General features: G+C 40.6%; 1 protein-coding gene across 1 annotated transcript in view; it reads right to left on the minus strand.

Moving 5' to 3' along the window:
• The window catches only part of LOC306779468 (leucine-rich repeat and fibronectin type III domain-containing protein 1-like protein), a gene marked incomplete at both ends in the record, with an annotated part of 45,049 nt that extends 32,972 nt beyond the window's left edge, over nt 1–12,077 (minus strand). Inside the window, 6 exons of the mRNA XM_079271404.1 lie at nt 7,956–8,336; nt 9,285–9,442; nt 9,553–9,796; nt 9,929–10,182; nt 10,410–10,561; nt 11,885–12,077. Coding sequence (XP_079127530.1) covers nt 7,956–8,336; nt 9,285–9,442; nt 9,553–9,796; nt 9,929–10,182; nt 10,410–10,561; nt 11,885–12,077 — 1,382 coding nt within the window. The remainder of the gene's footprint in view (nt 1–7,955; nt 8,337–9,284; nt 9,443–9,552; nt 9,797–9,928; nt 10,183–10,409; nt 10,562–11,884) is intronic.
• Nucleotides 12,078–23,565: the final 11,488 nt, after the last annotated feature.

Below are 23,565 nucleotides of genomic sequence, written 5' to 3' on the forward strand. Positions count from 1 at the left end.
CTGTATTTAAAAAATGACAGATACAGTTCATTATGGCTCAAACCTTCTTTTGAACTGAACAAAGATATTTGCATAAGATAATTAGCATATTGACGACTCACCCCAAGCATGTTTGAACTATGACTTGATTTAGTTGGTTGGTTCATTTTGTAACAAAAGCACATATCCTAGTTAGGTCTATGAACTGTAACCATCACAACATATGCATATCCAAAATGGACGGATGCACATCACGCATAAACAAGCTTGTTTGTGCTTCATATAGTGTACATGTGAAAATATTTATTTGTAGGCTGCATGCACCCACTTTCTCTCTCTCCCTCTCTCGTTTCCCTCCATCCTGCTAGCCACAGTCACCCACATGCAGCCCACCCAGGTTTGCCACAGATGCTCGCATCACCTGCTCCAATGCTATTAACCCCGCAACACCCTTTAACCACTCACCAACCCACACACACTTAAAACTACTTGAGCATTGACATCAATTCATTCATATTTCAGTTTAATAATCCTCGACAATTTACTATTATTACCATACCAAGCACTCTAATGGATTTCAGCAATCTCTACTTCATGTATTCATTCAGGAGAGAACTGAAGGTGTGCTCGCGGATTTAAAAATAGACAGTACGCATCTGTTAACCTATTTTTCCTTGACTGTGGGAGGAAATTGTCCTATCATTGCAAAAACAGGTCTGATGATCGAGTAACAAATAACGAGACATCGGTGTCGAAAGCTTCTTTTCACCCACAAAGGTACAAAAAGTGAATTTGCATTTGCTCACATAATGTGCACAGCATCTCTGAGTAAACAGCAGCCACGGAAGCAGCTATCTACTGCAAGTGATGTAACTGCTTTCAATGCATGTTTCCATTCACTATATCCTGACTCTGCTGGGCTGAGCAGATTTTATGTGTCTGTCCATTATCCAAAGAACCACAAACCACGGACATTGCAGAAAAGGTAGAGAGACGTTAGGTCACAGGCAGTGTTCTGCTGCCTGCGTGTGTTTTTGTGGGTTAGGGTTTCTGTACGTGTTTCTGTGATTGGAAAAGGTTCACATTGACCTCTGTCTGCCCTTGCGTGGTGAAGAAAATGTGAGGCGACTACAATCCTTGAGATCAACCTGGACAAACACTGGACGCAAGCGTGCACACACTCAAAAGTGGTACCTCACATAAACTCGACGATGTACTCACTTGTACGTGATCCAGACAGACCATGTGGTGTGAATTGTTAGAGAAGAATCGAATGCGTGGTCTTAAAAGAAGGTTTAGAAGAGATATCTGTTTACCGTGTTTGTGAATGTATGTGTAACGGTGCTTTGCATCGATGGCATAAGATGAATGGACTGTGAATGCACCTTTTAAAATCCCGTCACGCTACCACACCAGAATTAAAGTGTGTGCTTTATGGAGTGGCCCCCCCGACTATATGTCTGAAGACTACCGGATACTTTTTTTGCAGCGCAGGATTAAGCTCTGTGCTCCACCTGGCTCTGCTTATGTCACATATTGTTGACAAAATGTAGTGTACTGTAAATGGTAGCAGCAATGCATGCTACAGCTGAGGCACAGTTTCCACTTTATCCTCAAACAGGATGCTCTGATTGGCAGATTTCCACACTGCCAAGTCAGATACTACTCACAAAGCAATATGTTGAGCTCATCCACATCCATTAGTTGATCAGGTTTGGATTATGACTGTGAATCTGCATACCTTTGATATGCCCGAGAGTCACAAGTACAAACACTAGCCAGTAGAAATCACGTGCTACATTCACGCTGCATTTGTTTGTTTTTTGCCATACAAGTTTAGCTGTCAAAGCAATCACCATGGTTTCAGGCATCACATTACGTTTGCTTCTTTCATTGTGTCTTGTGAAATATGTAAAACACACAGAGATTCACTCCGTGTGCAATGCAGACAACATAATGACCAAATGTCAACACCGAGCATTACATCACCTCAGATCGTTCTGACAGGAACTTATAAATCATATTGGAATGAAAAGTGTAGTTTTAGGCAAATATAGCTGCTCAGCCACAGAGTGCAAGCGGAGCTAATGCCAGGATTGTTTGGTGAGATAATGTGCTTTCCCTTGAGAGGCCTGCGGTGGAATTTAAGCTGTTGATCTTTCTTAACCTCTCGCTTCTCCCAAAAGCTCTACCAGAACACACACACGCTTTTTAAATGACAGTAGGTTAAACAGCACCCTGCTGTATGAATACTGTACAATGTTGATAACAACATAGGGGAAAACAGTATCTCTCTTTCTGCTTCACATGGAAGGCAATAATCAAATATGTGTGCAGCAAGTTCCAGTTTAATTTATAGTATAGTGCTCCTTTACACAATCACCATGATGCGGTGTAACTTCCAGGGGAAATATAAAAAGAAGGAAAGAGGAAAATGCAACGCAACAGATCGGAAACAATCGAGGCAGGAAATGTTACGGGGAAAAAAAGAACGCTTCATGAGGAGGCAGAAAAACTAGGTGTAGATGTATCTCAATCATCCAGGTTGTAAAATGTTGAGTCAAAATTGAATTATTCAGCGCACTGTTGTAGAATTGTATACTATATCTCAATCTAAAAAAGCTATCTCTTGACTTTGAATATGTTGGATAACGGTCAACTGCTTCTATCACTGATTTAGTGTTTGTGCGACACACAATTTCAGAAAAAAACATTTGGTGACTTCTGGATCGGTACAGCAGCCAAAATCAACAATTCCTGCAAACAGGACTCCCCGCCACTCGATAGAACTAATCGTCTCGTTTCAATTTTAGGTTGAATTTGTCAAAAAGAAACCTGTTAGAGGGAAAATGCCACTGATATAAATTAGTGTCCTTAAATTTTAGCATGAGTATTATCTACAAAGGAGCTTACACAATGCTGTGATTTTTGATCGACAGATATGAAATAGACACTAACTTTATAGTTTCAAACAGAGCCAAAAAACGAATTATTTATGTGTCACCTGCCAGAGTGACAGAACGCAGAACTTTGACAGGAGTAAGCAGGATTCACATCCTGTTTTATGCAACAACAAGCACTTTTATAAAGGATCAGGGAAAGATTGTCTCTCAGATGTTAAAGTCAAAACATTGTGTGATGTTCGTTATGTCACTTTGTTTTCTTTTCCTGCATTTTAATGAGGCCAGCAGGGACCTCTGTTGGGTCTCCCTATACTGCACATCTCTTACTGTCATCTATAAAGGATCACTATTAAATAAAGGCATAATAAGGCTTATAATTAGAAAAAGTAACACAACAAAAGTATTTTAGGAGACATCACTGGAAAGCACATTCAAATATGGTGGTACGTGAATAACAAAAAAGCATCTTGTTGTGTCTAAGTGGTGGAATTACATTTTTAGAGGTTAATTCAGGTCTTGTTACTGACTCTATTTTTACATAAAGTAATGTCTTTGTATGTTATGTAGTTGTGTTGGAGATACAAATAAGACATGAGGTTCACTGTGAGCTAATGCAGTCTCACTTTAAAAACACACACACACACACACGGCGAGAGAGGCATCGACACTAGAGACACTTAGAGAAGCCTCCTGCAGAGGTCCATTGCCATTGATGGCGCTACAACTGCCATTAGGTGTCTGGCTAATACACAGCTGCCATCTGGTGCAGTGTGCACACACATGAACACAGATGTACACTTGAAAAGGCATTGATCATATTCGTCATTTCAGACACAGGGTTTACTAATACACTGCCGACCAATGGTTTTCCAAGTCCCTACAATCGAATGTGCACGCAAACTCTCACACACACACTCTGTGCTATAAGAGCATTGATCGTAAGTAACCAGGGGGTTTTGAGACTGCGTCAGAGAGCCCTCTTTATGCTCTGAACTTGTCAGAAAATCTGGTCTATTGTAGTCTTTCTGAAGTAAAATATGATAATTAATTTAGCTGCTTGATTAAATAAAAAAGCTCAATGAAAAGGACACTGAAGGAAATGTACAGATAACAAGCTGTTGTTTTGATATTCTGGAGGCTGGAGTTATTTACTCAGTGGAGGAAAATTAAAGGGTAGTAGAAATTATTAAACAGTAAAGTCAGCTATCATTTTTATGCAATGTGCCTTAAACAGCAGATCATTAATAAAAATGTATTCTGATCTCAATCAAAATACCATGTGACAAAGATAAATGAATACAGGTAAAATATTAGAAAACAATGTTGTTATCTAACACACATGTGGAATTTATCGTCACTTCTTGTGGCACAAAGGAATTGTTACACTCTCTGATTGTGAGGAAGAAGAAGAAACACACTTCTATCAATTCTAATCAGCAACGTTGATGAAGCTTCAGCCAGAGCGACATTGATCAGTTTTAAAGATGTGCTGTTTGTATGTAACAGAGATAAACGAAATGTAAAGCCAAATACATTTGTTAAGCTCAAATGGCCTCTCCTTGTGTCACCAATATGTGGTGTTCTCGTTCTCCTGCTCACCCCTCTTAATGTATATTGACCAAAGAAAGACAGAAGAGAAGAACTGTGCACACAGACGCACTCAGGACTGTTTTTTTTTTTATTTTACTCAGAGCAGAGCTGGTGCAATGATGAGGCCTCCTAATGTATGTTAATCTCACGATTGCCATATATGGGTTTAGAGCACATGTGTCAAACTCAAGGCCCGCGGGCCGAATCCGGCCCGCCACGTCATTTTATGTGGCCCGCGAATCCGCCAGCAAAAAAAAAAAGATATTTTTTTTTTTGGAAAAATAATTAAAAGTTAGAATTGAAAATAAAAGTATCCCCATGGTCGAAATTATGAGATAGCATGAGATAGCATGTTGTCTGTGTACCGACTTACAATTCAGATTATATCACACCATAGGCAGAGCTACGGTAGCAGTTTTGGGGTTAAGTGTCTTGCTCAAGGACACATCGACATGCGAATAGTGGAGCCAGGGATTGAACCGCCAATCCTCTGATTGAAGGTTGGGCCTGCTCTCCACTTAGCCACAGTCGCTGCACAATAATGCGGGAAGATGAAGCTATAGCGGGAATTTTGTCCCCAATTCTGTTTAATCTGTATATTGATGATCTGTCCAAGCAACTGAAAGCCTGTAATACTGGGTGCATGATTGGAAATACTCTGGTTAACCATATCAAGTATGCAGATGATCTGGTGATCTTCAGTCCTTCTAGCGCTGGTCTTCAGCAGCTCCTCACTATATGTACTGTGTACGGTGTGGAACATGACATCAAATACAACGCCAGTAAGAGTGCTATCCTGATCTGTCCAACTAAAGAGGACAAATGTGTAAACTTCCCTGACTTCAAATTGTCTGACAATAATCTTGGTGTCTGTAGTGAAGTAAAATATCTTGGTCATTTTTTAACAGAACACATGTCTGATGATAACGACATTTCCAGGCAATGTCGTATGATGTATGCACAAGCAAACAGTCTCTCACGCAAGTTTGGTCTGTGTACAGATGGAGTGAAGATGTCTCTGTTCAGAGCATATTGTGGTCAAACTACAGAAAAAAGAGTTTACAGAGACTTCAAGTAGCGTACAATGACGCCATGAGAATACTTTTAAAGAGACCGAGATAGAGTAGTGCTAGTGAAATGTTTGTGGCTGCATGAATCAACACTTTCCAAACTGTTTTAAGAAATCTCATGTACAAATTCATCTGTCGACTGAATGACTCTGTAAATGGGATCATACTTGTTTTAACAAACATAAGGTTTAGTACCACACGCTACCAGTCCCAGCTGTGGCGACATTGGTACAGCTGTCTCTTTGTAAGCCATTGCTAGGCCTCTGTACTTTTATTGTTTGTGTCTGTCTTTTTATGTATGTGTCTCTATGGACCCTGAGTCTGAAATAAAGTCTATGTATCTATAGTGTAGCTCAAGCCTCAATGTGCCTCAAAGAGTTCAGTCTTGATTTATTTGGCAACACGTTTGGTTCCCACGTCAGCAGCAAGAGCGGTTTAATATAATAGCAAACATTCTTTAAGTAGCTATAGTTTGTGAAAAATACAATGTTTTGATGAAGAACACAGTCAACAATGATTGCAAACGCGATCTGATTTAAATCTGTATTTAAATCCAGCACCCCACTGCCAACAAAAACAAAATAGATCATTGAATATAAATACTGTACACTGAATGGCTATTGCAGAAATAAATGCGTGTTGGATTTTATTAAAATCTTAAGATTTATAACTTTTAGCTGGGGCCAGGGATTTTGAGCAGCGTTCTAATACTTAGTTATTCTAACAAAGTTTTACATTTGCAATGTATTAAGGGGGTGCAATGTACCTACAGGGCTGCAGTGCCCACTAACTGCATCCAACCTTGACCGGGCAGGTGCAGATGGCAGGTTGCAATGCAGGAGATGGGTAGACATGCTTAGAATTGTAAGAAGCTGCTTGTCTCCGATAGTTGGCTCAGCTGTCTGAATAAACAAGCGTCCTCCAGCTAAGCAATAATATCACAATCACTTCTCAAAAATCCCCCAATTCCATATCACACAAGTGTTGACTTTTCACAGATTTAGAGTCTGATTCTCCTATCACCGGGGATGGATTTGACACATTCAATCACAGCTTTTTCTTTCAAGAATTATCTTTCCCCCAGAGACAATACCAGCTGTTGATGACATGTAAAAAGGCCCGGCAGAGCTAAATTGGCTATCAGATGATCCTGTTAGGCAGTGAAGACATCTTTGATTTACTTCTGTAATCACAGAAGACAGAGTGATGGGTCTTTATTTGGCCATATTATTTGCACCTTTTGAAAAAAATTGAAATTAATTAATAGTCATCTGCACTCGTCGCTGGTGGTGTTAAAGGCACATGTCACTCATCACAAGAGGTGGGAGATATTCCCAACCTGTTGTCATGACAACTTCACAACATATGAAAACTCCTCAGAACAAAAATAAACAGAGCTTTCTGAGAGATTTGGCCAATAATGTTGCCAGTGCGTTTTTTTTTGCACATAGAAAAAATGTGGACGATCCCCCATGACCACTCAGGCTTAGAAAAAAATCTTAATTGAAAGACATACAAGGGCTCTATGGTAGTTAACTGCATTTTTGCCTTTTATTTTACAGCTCGATGACTGAAACAGTCCCCGATAAAATGTTCTGCTGCTGTTGATCATGGAAATAATGTTGTAAGCACCAATTGGACCATTCATTAAAGTTCTGTAAATCTCATAAACAGGCCCACACAAGTCCAACTTGCCCTTGCTGTAGTCCAATAATAAACATGATTCGCTACACAATGATCTTTATGTAATAAAGACATTTGTTGGGGGTTCATTTTGGGATGACAGTATGCTGTATGTGTGCAGTAGCATGTTGTGCACACAAAGCAGAAAACCTCCCTGTTTGTTTATGCGATCAACTCAAATTTTCCATCCTTCTACTTTGAAACTTTTACATTTTACCAAATGCTGTAGTGGTTTGATAGTCACCAGTTTAAGGGGTGCCAGTAGTCAGTGAATTCTGACAAAAGTAACAATTTATGGAAAAATATATTCATAGAGCCATAATATAAATATCAGCACATCAACGTGGCACTGAAGCAAGTTGACAGACAAGCAGTGAAACAGCCACAATCCCATTTGGCCCGGGCCGAGCGAACCCAGCAATGGCTCTGTTCCACTACAGATGTCTTTATCATTTCAGCTGACTAGACTTTTATGACTGGCTAATCTCCATTTCTATCATCTATCATCTGCTCTCATCCCCATAGCAGCGGCTTGATGCCTGCTTATTAACGCACACACAACTGCTCACAGACACACGCTGACCTTGACTAAAACAAACAGGCACAGACATGCTTCTTTACTAATGCTCCTCAAAGAGTCCATAGCAGTCACCATTAAAACTGTAATAAGGACAGAAAATGAAAACTCACAGACAGTCAGATCATAAATTGAGAGTGTAGATAAACAGACCTGTAAACCAGTGTGTCATCCCCAGAGCTGTTGTACTGGACCTGGAACATCCTGACTCCGTTTGAAGAAGTCTGACTGCTCCATCTAATGAGGGCCGAGTTCCCTGTCAATTCCATCAGTGAGACCCTCCGGTCTGCCCCTCTGGTCTCGTTGTTCGGCAGGGCAACCTTAGAGGAGGTTAGGATGTCAGAGGGGGCATGTTCAGAGGACGGGTCTCGGCTGCGGCTTGTGCTGTTCGCCAGATGGGGCATCGCCGTAACAACTAGCTCCACCCTTCCTGTGGATTCACCTGCTGCATTGGAGGCAATGCAGGTGAAGTTACCTGAATCCTTCAGGGATGTTACGTTGATCTCCAGGCTTCCATTAGAGAAAACCAAAGTTCTGAAACAGATTGAGATGTATCATGAAGTGAAAGAGTTCAATGCATTAACTGTAGTGTAAATGTTACAACAAAGTAACAACTATATACTGTAAAAAAGTTCAGGCAGTTGACATCGTCAGGACTTCATATGAGATTGGACAGGCATTTTCCCTCCCAAGTCATTTCAAACATATTCACTTCTGGTTACAAAATGATCCACCATTCTGTCACTTTCAATTTTAGAGGCAACTCACTTCTGGTCCACATATCCCAGTCACAGTCACCCACACAGGAGCCAATTGGTAATCACTGTTCTTCTTATCAACCCATTAAGTCACACCTGTACTTTGCTGCCTCCAGTGACAGCCATGTTAAGGGGATAGTTGCTGACAACTTGTGGGCTTCATCCCCATAAGTGTAAGCCTACACCAAATGGTATTCTTCAACAACTCAAGAATGCCTAATTTCCATGAAATCGCTTTTACTGAACAAAATATCTAAAGATGCAAACAGAAATCTCAAATCAAAAACATAAAAGTTCTGTTACATATTTCAAAATACGATCAATCCTTTTATAACAATTTTTTTACAAGCAAACATGACAAGAAACCCAAGGTGTGACCTCAACAGCTACCTTCTGATTCAGAGCTGGCCCACACAAACCATGTGCCTACGCCCTACTACTACAGCCAAGACAGAAATGATGTGAGACAACCCCTTCTGACTTTTTGACTCTGTTGTACATAGCGCTGAAATGAAGCAGTATTAAAGGGCCGCTTTTCTTGCACCTGCCAACTGGGTTGCCAGGTTTCTGACATCATTGAATATAGAGCTGAGTCTCATGCCCTAAATGAACACCTGTCCTTTTATTTTGAGAAAATATACAATCAATACACTTAATAGAGAAAAGCAATTGTAAATTGTAAATCAAACCAGAATATAGAACTGTATAGAAATAATCTTTGTACCTGGAGCTATTAGATATAAGTCGCCCTTCAGGGCTGATCCAGTGGACTTCAGGCTCTGGGTCGCCATTTGCCTTGCACTTCAGGCTGGCAGGCTGGCCTTCCATAGCCACTGTATGAGGTGACTTACGGGTCAGAACTGGTGGGTCACAAATGAACTCCTAAAGGGCAAAAAAAGTATAATGTCATTATTAATATTTAAATGATATCGTTTCAAGGTTATGATTCATTTTGTATTAGTTTTCTGCAAGTGAACAGCTAAAAATGTCACCTCTTCAGGTATTGTCCAGAAGTACTTGGCACTGAGGTCAGCAGGAGAGGCGCATGTCTCAAGATCGTCTTCTCTGGTCAGTCTTCTCAACCATAGAAGTTCACAGTTACAGTGAAGGGGGTTGCCACCAAAACTCAACACCAGGGAGGTGAGGGGGGAGCCTTTGGACTTGGCATAAACTGGGATTCTCAGGAACAATGGGTCCGGGGGAATTTTCTTCAGCTTGTTCGATGTCATGTCTAGCCTGTTAATGGACGGGGTAAGGAGGAGATGAGGGTTGGATTAAGAGAGAAAGACACAGATGCATTATCAGTGTACCAACCTGTGCATCTTTACATTATCTGTTCTCACAACATCAGCTCACCAATCAACATACCTGGCCAACTTGTGTAGGTTGGTGAATACCCCTTGGGGAACATTTTCTATAAGGTTATGATCCATATTTAGGGTATTGACGTTGGTTAGGCACTCGATCTTGTCCCAAGGCACTTGGGCAAGGTTGTTGTAGCTAAGGTCGAGATCCTCCAGTGTGGATAGGAAGTCATCAAAGGCATGGGTAGATATGGAGTGGAGCTGGTTGCTGGCAAGGATCAAGTGGCGAAGGTTGGTCAGGCCTTTGAAATGGTCGTCCTGGTTGGTGAAAAAGCAGAAATGCTCAGAGAAGCATCACATACATTTCAGAAAGGATATTGCATCAACTGTTCTGTAATATTTATCTTTCTGTCATTGTAGCTCTATCGTTTAAGCATGTGTATCTATTGACCACCCATCCGAACTTGAAGTCGGTTTATCGCTGCAATAATCTATCAGACTATTCATTCCCATTTGCCATCATTAATCCATTCCATCAGTCTCACCTTTATCACAGTTAATCTATTAGAGTCTAGATGAAGTGCTCTCAGTCGCCGCAGGTCACAGAAGGCTGAAGGGAGAATCTGACTGATGGTGTTTCTGGAAAGGGTTAGATGTAGCAGGCTGGTCATGTTGGCAAAGTCCCTTCTTCTGACAGCTGGGAGTGAGCACAATGAACACAAATAGATGTTCCATCAACTGAGTCATGAGTGACTAGATATATTACCATGGTACAGTATTAAGTAGGGCTTGGTATCGTTTAAAATGATGATGTCACTATCATTATCAGTAGCCTTAAAGTGATACCAATACCAATAGAGTACTTCATTTGATACCCATCATGTAAATAAAAGCTTTGTGTGTCCCATTGGCTAGCTAATTGCAACCGCGCTGCCCAGTGCTTATACAGCGCTCATACCACGGTTATTACAGATAATGTCGTCCCCCAGCCCAAGGTGGCGGAACCACATTGTTGTGGAAATGTAACCCACCCTCCGGTTCCCCCGCCAGGTTAAAGCTGTTGGTTTTGTCAGCACTGTTGCTAGCTTTGTTTGAGCTGTTGGTAACGTTAGCTGCTTGCTTTTCAGTTGATACCTTTAAGGTATCGGGAGCAGATACCCAGCCCTAGTATCAGTGAAGGAATGGACGTCAGAAAATATACATAGGCAACAATGATTGATTGATCGCTGAAAGATGACTCTGGTTCTTAATGTTCCTCAACTTTTTATGAAATCTTTTTCTAAGATAGCAAAAATATGTATAAGAAAAGTTATAAAAAATTAAGTGGTTGTTGCTTTACAGACTTTTCTGCTGAACTAGCTGCTATGATCATATTTGGCCATGTGCAGACTATTTTGTTTAATATTTCGATTAGCAAGCCCATGCCCAATTAGCCTTAGAGCCTTGGACCACATGATATGAAGGATGTTTAAATTCTTTTAAAATTAACTTTTGGCAACATACGCTAAGAACCACAGTGGACAGCAGAGAGAATCTGGTCACCCCCAAATGGAATACAGAATCTTAAACTAAATTGATTTGGACATTATCAATGTGACTTAAATAAAGTCACATTGTTAATGGTGCGGGAAATTAGTCTGTATATTTTGTGTGTCTTTTGTTTTGGCGAACTATGGAAAATCATTTATTTTAAATTGGGTCTGTGAAGATTAGGTGGGAGCCTTGGTGGGAGCAAAAGGATAAAGCAACACTGGTTCTTAAAAATAAGTATGTTTCAAAGTATCATAGATAGCTCTTTGATGTAAGAAGATGAATCATGAATGAGATTTGCTCGACTGAACAACAAAACAAAAAAGTTTCAAAGTATGAAAGTTAAAAAGAACCAGACTCGTGAGTAATAATAGTTCAGCCAACATTTGTTTTCAGTGCTATCACTGACTTGTGACCCACTCTCCTTACTGCATCCAATGTTCCATTTAAATTGGAATACAAGACAGACTGGCCATTACAGGTATCTTACATGTAATAAAGTTTTCTTGGAGCCGTAGCTCCACGGTGCGCCGGTCAATGGCAGCAGGAACAAACAGCAAGCCTGTCTTGGAGCAGAGAACAGCGAGCGATGGAGAAAGGCTCTGGCACATACAGCGTTTCGGACACGGCTGGCCCCTGCATGCTGCTGCCAGCAACAGCAAAGAGAACCACAGCCGTTCCATTATCCTGCACAGGGAACAGGGCAACTGGAAGACAGAAAGAAAAGAGCAATGACTTTGAGTGCTAGCCTTCCTCAAGAAAGGGCAACTGGCACGAAGAAAACAAAGAAGTAAAACATAGATGTATAAACATTTACAAATATGTAAAGCCCTCTGTAGACTCAACAAAATAAGATGTTCTTTATTCTATTATACCTCAAAAACAAACTTGAATGCCATTGATGGTAGCTTCATAAATTGGCTAACCTGCAAACCACAGCTTGTTAATAAAGATTGCAGATTATTCACATGTAGAATACAGACTGTAGGGTTATCATTGTGCGGCAGCATGGTGAGCTGGCATTTTCCTAAGGCACACTGGGGTACATGTTTGATATTTTGGCAAGATGTAATATGTGGGGTGTCAGACAAATGAGAGGTTAATATCTGTTACAGTCATACTTGTATCTTTCATCCACAACAGCTTGTATGCTAAATAAAGGCTTCTTACGAGCACACATCCCTCTGTGGTCTTATCCACATCAAACTGATTTGTTATTTCTCAGTATTTTGGACTAGTTTGGTATTTCAAATTAACAGTGCTGGGCATGATTACACTCTCAGGACTAGCACTGGACTTGTATTTAATCGGAGGCCTGTGTAAAATACTACTCCTCCATTCTGCTCCTCCCTTGATACTCCTTAAACCCGCAGTACATTTTTATCAAAGGATGACATTGCTTTTCAGCATCACAAGATAAACAATACCCAGTGTTGCCCTTTGTCTTGGACTCCACTGTTTATCACCAATAAAGCTAATCTGCCAAATGTATACAAACAAACAAGAGAGTGCACGCAATCTTATATGCATACTAAAGATAGATTTTCTGTTATTTGATACTTGATGTTCTCGATCCTTTCACAATGATTCGTTGTAACTTACAAACACACAGGGACGTCTGTTCTTCTATCTGCCTTTCCATTTTACTCCCTCTCAACCTTTTTCTTTGTCATTCAATATATTTCTCTCCACTGCTCTTGATTATTCCCCTGCCGTACCTTCACATCACCGTTTCTTTCATACACCACATTAATCACCCTCTTTACACTCGTCTCACTCCATCATCCCTATTGAATACATCCCATGTTATATAAAAAATGTAAAGTAATTTGCAATTTCCCAGTCGTATCAGATTTACATCACTTGACCATCATTCTCTGTGATTAATGAATTTTCGTTCCCCCAAACTCATGTTCCCTCTTCATTTACATCATACATTCCTCTTCTTGTCATCCTACTCCTACCTGCCTCTTACCTCTTCTTCCTTCCCTCCTTGCCCTAAACCTTTATTTATAAACCATGGTTCCTTCTTTTCCAATGGTCATTTATCTTGCAGGCTTCCTTTTCTCAGGCTCTCTATGCTGTTCCTCTTTTTCCCTACACCATCCTCCCCTCACGCTGTCTCACTCACTTTTGTGATGGCTTTATTGTAATGTATCTGTATAGTGTTTATGTTGCAGAATTAGGTACCAATGGTGATTTGAAACGCACACATCTCTAAGTTTGTTCGCCCACTCATCCGGCTTGCATGTGTATAGCTCAACTCAACAGCATAGTCATTTAATTATGGGGTATGAGCCTAAAATGAGAATTGTACCCTTCTGCTGCATGTGTGGGTGGCAAAGTATAGGCAAAACAATGTGGGTCACATTAGGGCTTATTATAATTACAACCCAAACAGGGGCGATCACAAATCCTTCACGGAGCTTTGTTAAACCCGTCTTTGGCCAACATACAACCCAAACCGTGCCCTTGTTGGATAAGGCTTGGGGCAAAATAATGCAATTATTGTACGGTATGTTGTCCTGATGGCCTCATATTAAGCTAAATTAGAATCCACTATGTAACCATCCGGGCAAACACAAGATGAACATACTGACTAACTTTGTTACCGTCCAAAAATCAGCAATACTTTTAATCCAGTTGGTAGCCATGGGAATTAGGATACAAGGGATTGGATAGTGCTGAGAAGGGCAGCAGTAATTTGAAAAGAACAGGCCTGAGGCTAAGCAGGATGTGCCACTAACTATCTTAACCCATGCTGACAGACCATGTTCCTTCAATCATATGAAAAAGAGTAAATTCTGGGAAAATAAATCTATTTAGTAAACTGCATTCACGCATCTTTTTTTATTTCAATTACGAAAGCTGTCAATCATAATGCCTCAGTCTTGAAAATGTTCTTAAGTTTACAGGTTCAAAGAAAACAAACAAAAAAAACACCATCCCAAAAAATGATTTCAACCGTCCCTAAAGTCGATGTTAACACATGTTGCCCAACAAATGCCAGGTCTTTAACATTAAGTATAATGTTTATTTGTGTCTGAAAGTTGGAGGGAAAGGACAAAAAGCATCCAGTATACTTTTGCAGTCATAACACAGAGGAGCTCTGCATTGATATTCATTTTCTACAAGTGGCTGTGCAAGCTGCCAGAACATTGGGGGATGTCTCCATGACATTTCTATGATTTTGCAAAGTAAGGCACAAACACACACTGACACACACTGTCTCTTTGTTTGGTTTGACGGTATGATCTGCGCTTTGTATTTTGTGAATCAATCAGCTTCTCCCGGGCAGATATTGTACCAGGCTGGGATGCTACATTGCTGCGTTTGTGTGGAAAATGCTCGGATTTGAATGTATTCTTCGTTCAAGAGAATGGTTATTAGTTATGGGAAGAACATGGGATACACAAACAACTTCAAACACAACTACAGGTGTTGTTGCTTTGGAAGAAATGAAAACAGTTGTTTTGCCTTAGTTATACTGAAGGGTTCTGAAGAAATCAGTAATTAGCTACACACAATGCAAAAACACGCCACGTCCATTTTGTAAGGGAATAAAAATCGCCTTTGCAGTTCATATCGACCCTACCTTTGAAGATTAAAGAGCCCTTCCTCACGGCGTACTTTTCTTATATATTTCGAAGCCAATCAATGGAAACAAGGGGCCGTCTTTACTCATGTTCTATTTCAAGTATAGCAGATTGCAATGCTACGATGTCTACTGTGTTTGAAGAAGCAGAGAGCTTGGGTCTCCTGACGATTACAGTAGACTTTCCTCTGATTAAGTCTGTGAGCTTATGTCACAACAATGTGATTAAAGTAAACTAAAGCTCCTTTATTTAATGCACACATAATACATTTACAGGATGATGGAAAACAAGAAACAACAACAAAGTTTCCACCATTCACATTGAAGACAATCAAAAACCAGAGCAGTGGTCTGACACACAGATTAGCAGTTCTAAGAACTACAACGAAAAGCAAAGCCCCGTTATTACATCCCGATCTGAAGCAATTAGCAACGCAAATCACAACACACACACGCATGCATAACTAAGCTTATAAGAGCGATGTAGAAAGAAGCAGACTGAAAAAGACGTGACAAATTATCAGAGAAAACAGAACAAGCCAGAAAACATGAGCCGGGAAGAAAGAGTGAAGGAAGTAGCAACAAGTGAGGAAGAACGATTGGGAGAGAGAGAAGATAATGGAGGACAATCGACTAGAGTTTATGATTGTTTAAAGACACAAGGAAATACTTCAAATGTAGGCTTAGCTTTAAGTAATTTAAGTTGCTCAACAGAGTAAGGCCAAACATTTCCAGAAGCAACTTTTTCCTGTGGGAGACACTCTCAGTCAACTGGTGACATGACCCACATGCTCCGCTAATAACCCAGAGTGATGGGAATCATTTTTCAAAATGGTATCTGAAGTTCCAGAAATTAGTTCAGACCCTGCCTCTGGAGTTTATCTCTGGCCTAACAAGTTGAGGCATGATTGCAACCTCTGAGCAAGCGAGTGTTATCTCGTTGTCTTCCTTAATTGTCCGTCAAAAGATACCTTTATTGTGGCAGCCTGTATTGCCTCCACCCAAGTCCTGGCTATGTTATGTTATGTCTTCAAGAATCTAATTTACTGCAAGGACCTCTGGTGATAAGTTTTACTCCACCTGGCAACCTTTGATCTCATAGCCATCAAGGCTTACTCCCACTGAAGTATATCTCTACATGAACATGATACGCTGTGCATCAACAACACAGATAAGAAAACACAACCTGTGCACATTTAAAAGTTTGGTTACCCACAGAACAAAGTGGAGTGCAAACCACATGCAACCTTTTACCAGAGGTATTTGGGGACTCAAAGTTGGTCGTGCATCTGTCTTTGACATTATTGGTATCTGCATAACACCATTAAATTGCGAGCATTCATCACTTTTGCAGACGTGGGATTTTTAGACCCAACGGTGCCAATACTATATGCTTTTGGAACCAGCAGCATGAATCAGATGTGGTGGCCATGAACATAGATGTAGTGCAGTGATTGATGATCTATTACCTGTAGTATTACCTGCTCTATCCCCATCGTCTTCATCCTGGTTCTGTGCCCCCATCATTCATTAAATTAAAATTGGAAATAACCCATTGATGTGATCTTTGCACTCAGTACCAGCAATTCATCCACATCTGAGTGTGTGTGTGTGTTTCTGGCCCCTCACTTATGCCTGCTTTGCCAGATTACACTGCACCTCACAAAATGAGATGGATCACCATGTCAGCTTTCTTGCAGAACCACTGCAGAGTGTCTTCTGTGTATAGTTTACTGTATCTGTACAAGAGCATGAACATGTGTGCATTTCCTTACAGATTTTTTTAATCATATTTGCTTATTTGACTATGCTCATGCAGCTGTGTTCATGCAGATGTACCCTGAAACCTGTGTGTGTGTGTGTGTGTGTATGTTGCATACATTGTTGTGTGTATATACGCATGTGGATGTGTCTTTATGGGCTTGCTTGCTTTTGTGTCTATGTTTTTGTGTGCACATGAGAATAGCTGTGTGTGCTCCATCTATTTCTGCAATGTCTACCCAAGCGAGAGCACTGGGGTAATAATGTTGAAAGCAGCATTATCCATCTGCTCCATACACACACACACACAAACATAATGTACATCCACACGCAAACACAAAGTTAACTTCAATCAGACACGCTATGTGTGTGTTAGTTTACAGTAAGTGAGTAGATGGTTGAATGTACGCATAACTGTGCTGCAGCTTAATCTCTCTGTAATGCTGCAGTGACTAATGGTGAAACAAATCTGTACCGTTTCCGTTTTCATATCAACAATATGTCAATTGTCACTGAAGCAAACCTCTACCTAATCGACTGTGTCGTTCACCTTCTTAATAATTATAACTCAGTTGTTTTTTACTCCTCAAATGGGGGGAGGGTAAGAAAAAGGTAAACGTGGAGTTAGATTGGGAGCAAAAAAGGAAATCTAAGCATGAAGAGGCATGCCAGCAAGTGAATGGACAGGTGGTGACCATGGCAAGGCAAAGCAAGGGAAAGAGATCAAGCTAAAGCAAAAACAAAGTGCTCCTACAGATTGGGGTATCTGTCAACATCAGTGGTAAAGGCAAAGATTTTATTGGCCGCTAAAAACTTGGTGGGGGCCTGTAACTTAGCAACAGCCAATGACACATGGATGGTAACAGTGAGGAGGTGGGGAGAGAGTGTGTGTGTGTGTGTTATACTTGTGGGGGTGTAGTGAGAGTGTGCATATGGGGGCTGTGAGAAAGTGCAAGATTGGTCTGGAGATCTAGCAAGTAATGAATCTGGAGTGTTGCCGTCAGAGAGGGTGAGTGTGGGTGAGAGAGAGAGAGAGACTGCGCTTGTGTTAAAGGAAGAGTGCAGTAATAGTGTGTAGGTCCACAATTATTTTTTCACATCAAAGTGTACTTGTATTATCAGAAAACAAAACAAAAAAAAAATTTCGCACTGCTTTTACAAGTGTGAAGATAGATAGGTTTTATAGGCTCATTAAACATAATTGCAATGCAATAAATACAAACATTTGTGTATTTTTTGCTTTTGTCATAATTTGGGGAACCCCCAAACGGGCATCCAGACTCTCGCCAGAGTCCCTCGCCGGGTGAATGCAGTTCTTATCCTGCCAAAACTCATCGTTGTTGAAATTGAGAAGCCAACCACTAAAACATGAATGTGATTGAAGTTAAATTAGGGAGGGCGAGTTCAGCAACTCTATCATTGCAATGAAGGTATGGCAGTAGCCAAGCCTTACTTTAATTTTGGATACTCTCCTCATGTTAAATTTGCCTGCTCACAGAATAGAAAGTATACAAATCCAAAAGGAGTAATTGCCCTTTCAACATAACTATTACTCATCATCAAGTTTGGCTGGGAAAATAACAGTAAAAACATGCTCAATCAAGTTCAACTCAACGTTTTTAGAGCTTTCAATCAAATCACAAGATCTGCATCAGCTTAAGTGCTGTGGATGATATCATAACAGCCAATGACCCCACATGGGAACTGAGAAAACTTCATCCACTGACGACCGTGTGATGTGGCTGAAATATAAAACCAAGGAGCCATGATCCATAGAGCTTCAGGATGCCACTTTCAATGCTGTTGCCTTATGTTTAAGAAGACATTTGTGCAGGTAATTAAGACAATGCTTGTTGTAGCTCACAATATGAGATATTTGGATACTTTCTACCCATGTGAAAGTCAAATTTCTCATACACACCATACATATTTGACTTAACTCTTGATGTTTGCGATAGACGATCTGTTCCACGTACAGACGCCATGCACTGAGACCAGTTTTCAGCAAGATGACAGGGGTACACAAACCCCTGTGCCAGTGAGTGTCCTCAAACAAGAAACCAACTCTCTCTTGGCTCCAGTGGTGCTGACCCTGATAAGGCCATAAGGTGCGCTGTTCACCTTTTGAAGTCATTGGGGAAAGTATGTACTAGTTCTTGTTCTTCTTGCCAGGGCAGCAGCTGCCTTAGCTATAACCTGCGAAACAGTGTTGTATAATCTGTCCGAACCAGGCTTGGGGAGGACAGATTATACAATACTGAATTCTGTTACAGTTACTGAAAAAAACACTCGTTAGATTACCGATACATTTGGTAAAAATGGGTATTATTAGCAGGATATACTAAGAAGATGCGCACATCATTACAACACTTCACACGTCTCACAATGCAGCAGCAATGCTGTCAGTGTGGACAAGACACACGTGAAAGCCAGAGCAGATCAGAGAGGGGGCCGTCACAAATGCTATTGTGATTATATTGTATCTAAAGCAGGAAAGGGGAACAACGTCACAGTTGCCTACAGTGTACATTATCACAAAGCAGGTTGGTTTGTGCACTTCCAGCTATCAATAGTATTCTTTCTGCTGAGAAGCATCCCAGCGTAAAAAGACAGCTTGTAGAAAATGAGCAAACCGCTTCAAATTTCTGATTCAGCAAGCATAAAAAATTATTTGTATTAATAACTTACAGGAGCTTTGCATGCAAATTCCACCTTTCATCTGCTCATCCCTTCCTCGCTCTCTCTCTCACACACACACACAGCGAGGGCTCGGCTCTCAGTCGTCTCAGTCCAAAAGTCAAAATTCATAGGAAAAACTAAAATGAACAATTTTATTTCAGTTTCAAATTCTACTTCAAACAAAAACTGCCGTCAAAAAAGGGAGACTAGCAGCAATCTAACAGCGCCATTCAATTGAATTCATTTAACAACACAATAACACCACAATAACACACACAATAATCAATAGTCACACCTGGAAATAACAACTTGCACTTTACTGTGATGTTGTTACCCCTTTCTGTTTCATATACTAAATAATGGCCAAATTTAAGCATATATATATACACATACACACATACAGTTTTCTTAAACCTCAACTGGCCTTCTGCTTTGAACCTCTAGACTCAACCACATTGACTTTGTTTCATTGTATACTCCTGTAAGGGCCAACACATGAATACATCCATGTTTCACGTTGGTGTGAATAGGTCAGCAGGCGTTATGCAAGTGCGATTTGCCACTTTGCTTTCAGCATGGCTTGAATAAAGTTCTGTCACTGCTCTGCTTTGCTGTGGGAGGTTGCATACAGCTCTATTGTTACTACATCATTTGTTTGGCAGATTTTGAATTGGCAGTGAGCTGTAGCCATTTAACCAGTACCTTCTGCTTTACTCAATCGCAGAGAAGTGGTTGCAATAACTTCTCACAAGGTGCCCACTTTAAGGAATCCTATAAAGTTAAACATATCCGGGCATGGGAAGCATATATGAAAACAGGAAAATATAGTAATCAGCCTCAAGGAGAACGTTAAGAAAAAGGACCTCCAAAGAAGAAATACTTTCCTTGTAACAGAAAGCAATTTAAACGTGGCTTAGAAAAGTTGATGATTTCACAGCCGTATGCACACCTTTTTGGGAATCTTTTCCGATCAAATTTAAGGGAAGACATGCGCTAGTGTCTTACACTGTCAGCCAAGAACACAAGGGGTTTGGCAAGGAATGTGAGTAAACAGCATAGATCATCTCATTGTTCATGAGATCCTCTGAAAATGTTATTTGCTTACTCTGAAAAATGGAAATTCAAGGATGCATTTGTATCTGTGACTATGTGACAGTGTTGGCATTTTTAGTGGCACACAGTCAAATCAAAGTCAATCTTATTATGTTGTTAATTGGAAGGTCACAGTTTTTGTCTTTTTCTGTGTCATTAAAATCTCGCTTCAGTTAGGCGACCAAAGTTGTCTGCCCTACAATTACACACATCTACATAAGTACACAGTTGCCGAGACAAACCCTTATCTCCAATGTGGAACTGATACACTGCAGGGATCTGAGCCACACACACACACACACACCGACTTTCAGAGATCTGAGCAGGGGAAAGAAACAGACATTTGCTAATGTCTCTTTTGTTACATGACTCCTTTGCTCCCCTTTCCTATCTCAATTTACTTTTCTTTCTTGCTGTTTCACACTGTGCCTCCAATTCCGTTTCTTTCAATCTGTTAATCTCGCTCCTTTTGTGTCATTGTCACCCTCAACTTTTGTGTTCCGTCTCTCTGTATCTTCTTTCGAACGCTCTGCCCTGACCCTGTCAGTAAGGCAAGGCAAGGCAAGTTTATTTGTATAGCACATTTCAACAACAAGGTAATTCAAAGTGCTTCACATGAAACCATTAAAAGCATAAAGGCAAAAGTAAAGGAGATTTAAAACATACATTGACACAATAATCGATGTCTCCCTGAGACATTACGCTGTACAGTACATAATGAGGTGATTGCGGCTGCTAGCACAGTGCATCAATGCTTGTCGCACTGCATTCCATTGTAATACTAACCACACACTGACACACGGTCCTGCTGCTGCTGTCTCCTCTCTCTGATACAGGTCATCTCTATTGCTTCATCTTGTCCTCTTTTCATCCAACATGATATTTAATACATGCCTCTATCAGTCCCTCTTTCAACCCCGCTACATCATAAACGCTACATCTCGCTCATCATCCTCGCGCCTAGTTGGTGTGTCTATTCCATCATTCCCGTTGTTCTGTTCCAATAGAGGGATACAGTAACTAGTCACGCATCTTCTGTCTCTCGGACAGATCTAATAGCCTCCTCTCACTCTCCGCAGTGATATAATTGTCAGCTGTGCCCATCAATAATTATATTTATATCCTGTGTAACATGAAGCTCTGCCTGTTGTCGTGTAGTTCCAACCCTGTGTGTGTTTGGTTTTGTCTTCCAAATCACTAGTTTAACATCATTTTATATTTTTGCTTTAAAAATCCTGCTGTCATTTTATACATCTGTAATGTCAGTCGTTGTTTCCATTAAATTGTGCACAATATAAAGAATGTTAAAGAATGAATGTTACTCTTCTTATCCTATGGCTTTTGTATTTGCCTCCATGGAGAGAGAGACACACTGTGGTTATGAACACCTCTGACACCTCTGCTCTTTTTTTTTTCGTGAGTGGTGGCAACACAGAAACTGCTTTGTTTGCATCTCGACCAAGCATAAACAATACAAACAAATTACTTTTTGGCTCTCAAATTGCTGGCATGTACTTATGTACGAGTTAACAATTTGAAACCTACTCATTTCACAACTTTCCCTCTCACGTTCCAATTCAATCTCAAGATATGTTGCAATCATTTCCACTCATATTCCACTTGTTTTGAATCTTAGGGCAAGTAGCAAAAACGTAATCACAGCGTAGAGAAACTGCAAGCTAGTGACACAGACAGCAACAGCGTGAACACAACTGCACTGTGAGAGCTTTTAAGGCAGTCGGGGGAATACCTAGCAGCTGTTTGATCATCAGCTGTTTGATCTACTGGAACAAGCACAGCCAAGTCAACCTTGAAAAATGATAAACTATAAAGAGCTGACGTTAGCATAAAAGGCATGTAAATGGGAAAGGCATCAAATACAACCCAGTCATCCTATGGTGGGATTTCATCTTTTTTATGTTTGAACCTGCCATGATCAGGTTTCTGATACTCTGGCATTGAGGCTCAAAAGCCAAGGGACCATGAAGCATACAATACATGGCTTTCTCTCTTGCTCCATCTATCTCTGTATCCCTTACACACACACACATTGTGTCTATACAGCAAGAGCTCTCCAAATACTCACGACTGTAGCTAATGGGGTTCTGACATCAAACGCCTCACAATCTGAAACACTCCAAATATAGACCCTTTCTTTTCATCAGGTCTCCATACATCCTCACACTCTTTGCGTCTCCTTAATGGTTTCTCCATTAATCCTTTTTCATTCTTCCTGCCATATTTCATTTTTTCCCTTTCATGCTTTCGTCATTGCTTTCCTCCTTCTTCCCTGCCTTCTTTCCCCCCTTTCTTTCTTCTCTTATTCAAGGTTTTATACAGATTTTGGCTGTGACAGATGTGTCTTATTTTGCAGAGCGCAGAAGCAAGCACTTCTGATGCGGTGATTAAGGTGGTTGGGAAGTAATAATATTACAGAAAAAATAAAAGGGGATGGGAGAAACAGAAATGAGTAGAGGAGAGGCCAACGGGAACAAGAAGCAGACTACAAGAGGGGACTACAAGGAAAAGATAAGGGAAAGGAAAGTAAGAGAAATGAGACGAGAAAAGAGGTTGGAGAGACGTGTGCGCCACTTGGTAGTCACCACAGAGAAGCTCTCTCCATTCAGGAACTTGCCGTGCAGCTGTCGCTTCAGGGAATTGATCACACACACTCAGTCACAAATGCAACACACACATACGCACTTGCACACACGATCTTTCTCTCTCTCACACACAATCGCACACACACTCGTGCTTTGGGCTGCGCTTTGAACTGATCCCTGCCACTGGAGAGGCACACACAATGAGCTTGCCGACAATAATATTACCCTATGGCCTTCATATGGTAATATGGTTTTATTGCTATGATGAAATATGAATATTATGCTTTCAAAGGCAGCTTAGGGAATTACATGGCTGTCAGCTTCAATAAAATATTTAGATTCTCTATTTATCCAGGGTCTCTGGGTGGCAAATCTATTAAGTTCTTTACCTTTGCCATATGTGCTGGCATGTTTATTTGCATGGCAGAGCGCCTTGAGATG

Source organism: Melanostigma gelatinosum, assembly GCF_949748355.1.
Source record: "Melanostigma gelatinosum genome assembly, chromosome: 7".
Classification (NCBI taxonomy): Eukaryota; Metazoa; Chordata; class Actinopteri; order Perciformes; family Zoarcidae; genus Melanostigma; species Melanostigma gelatinosum.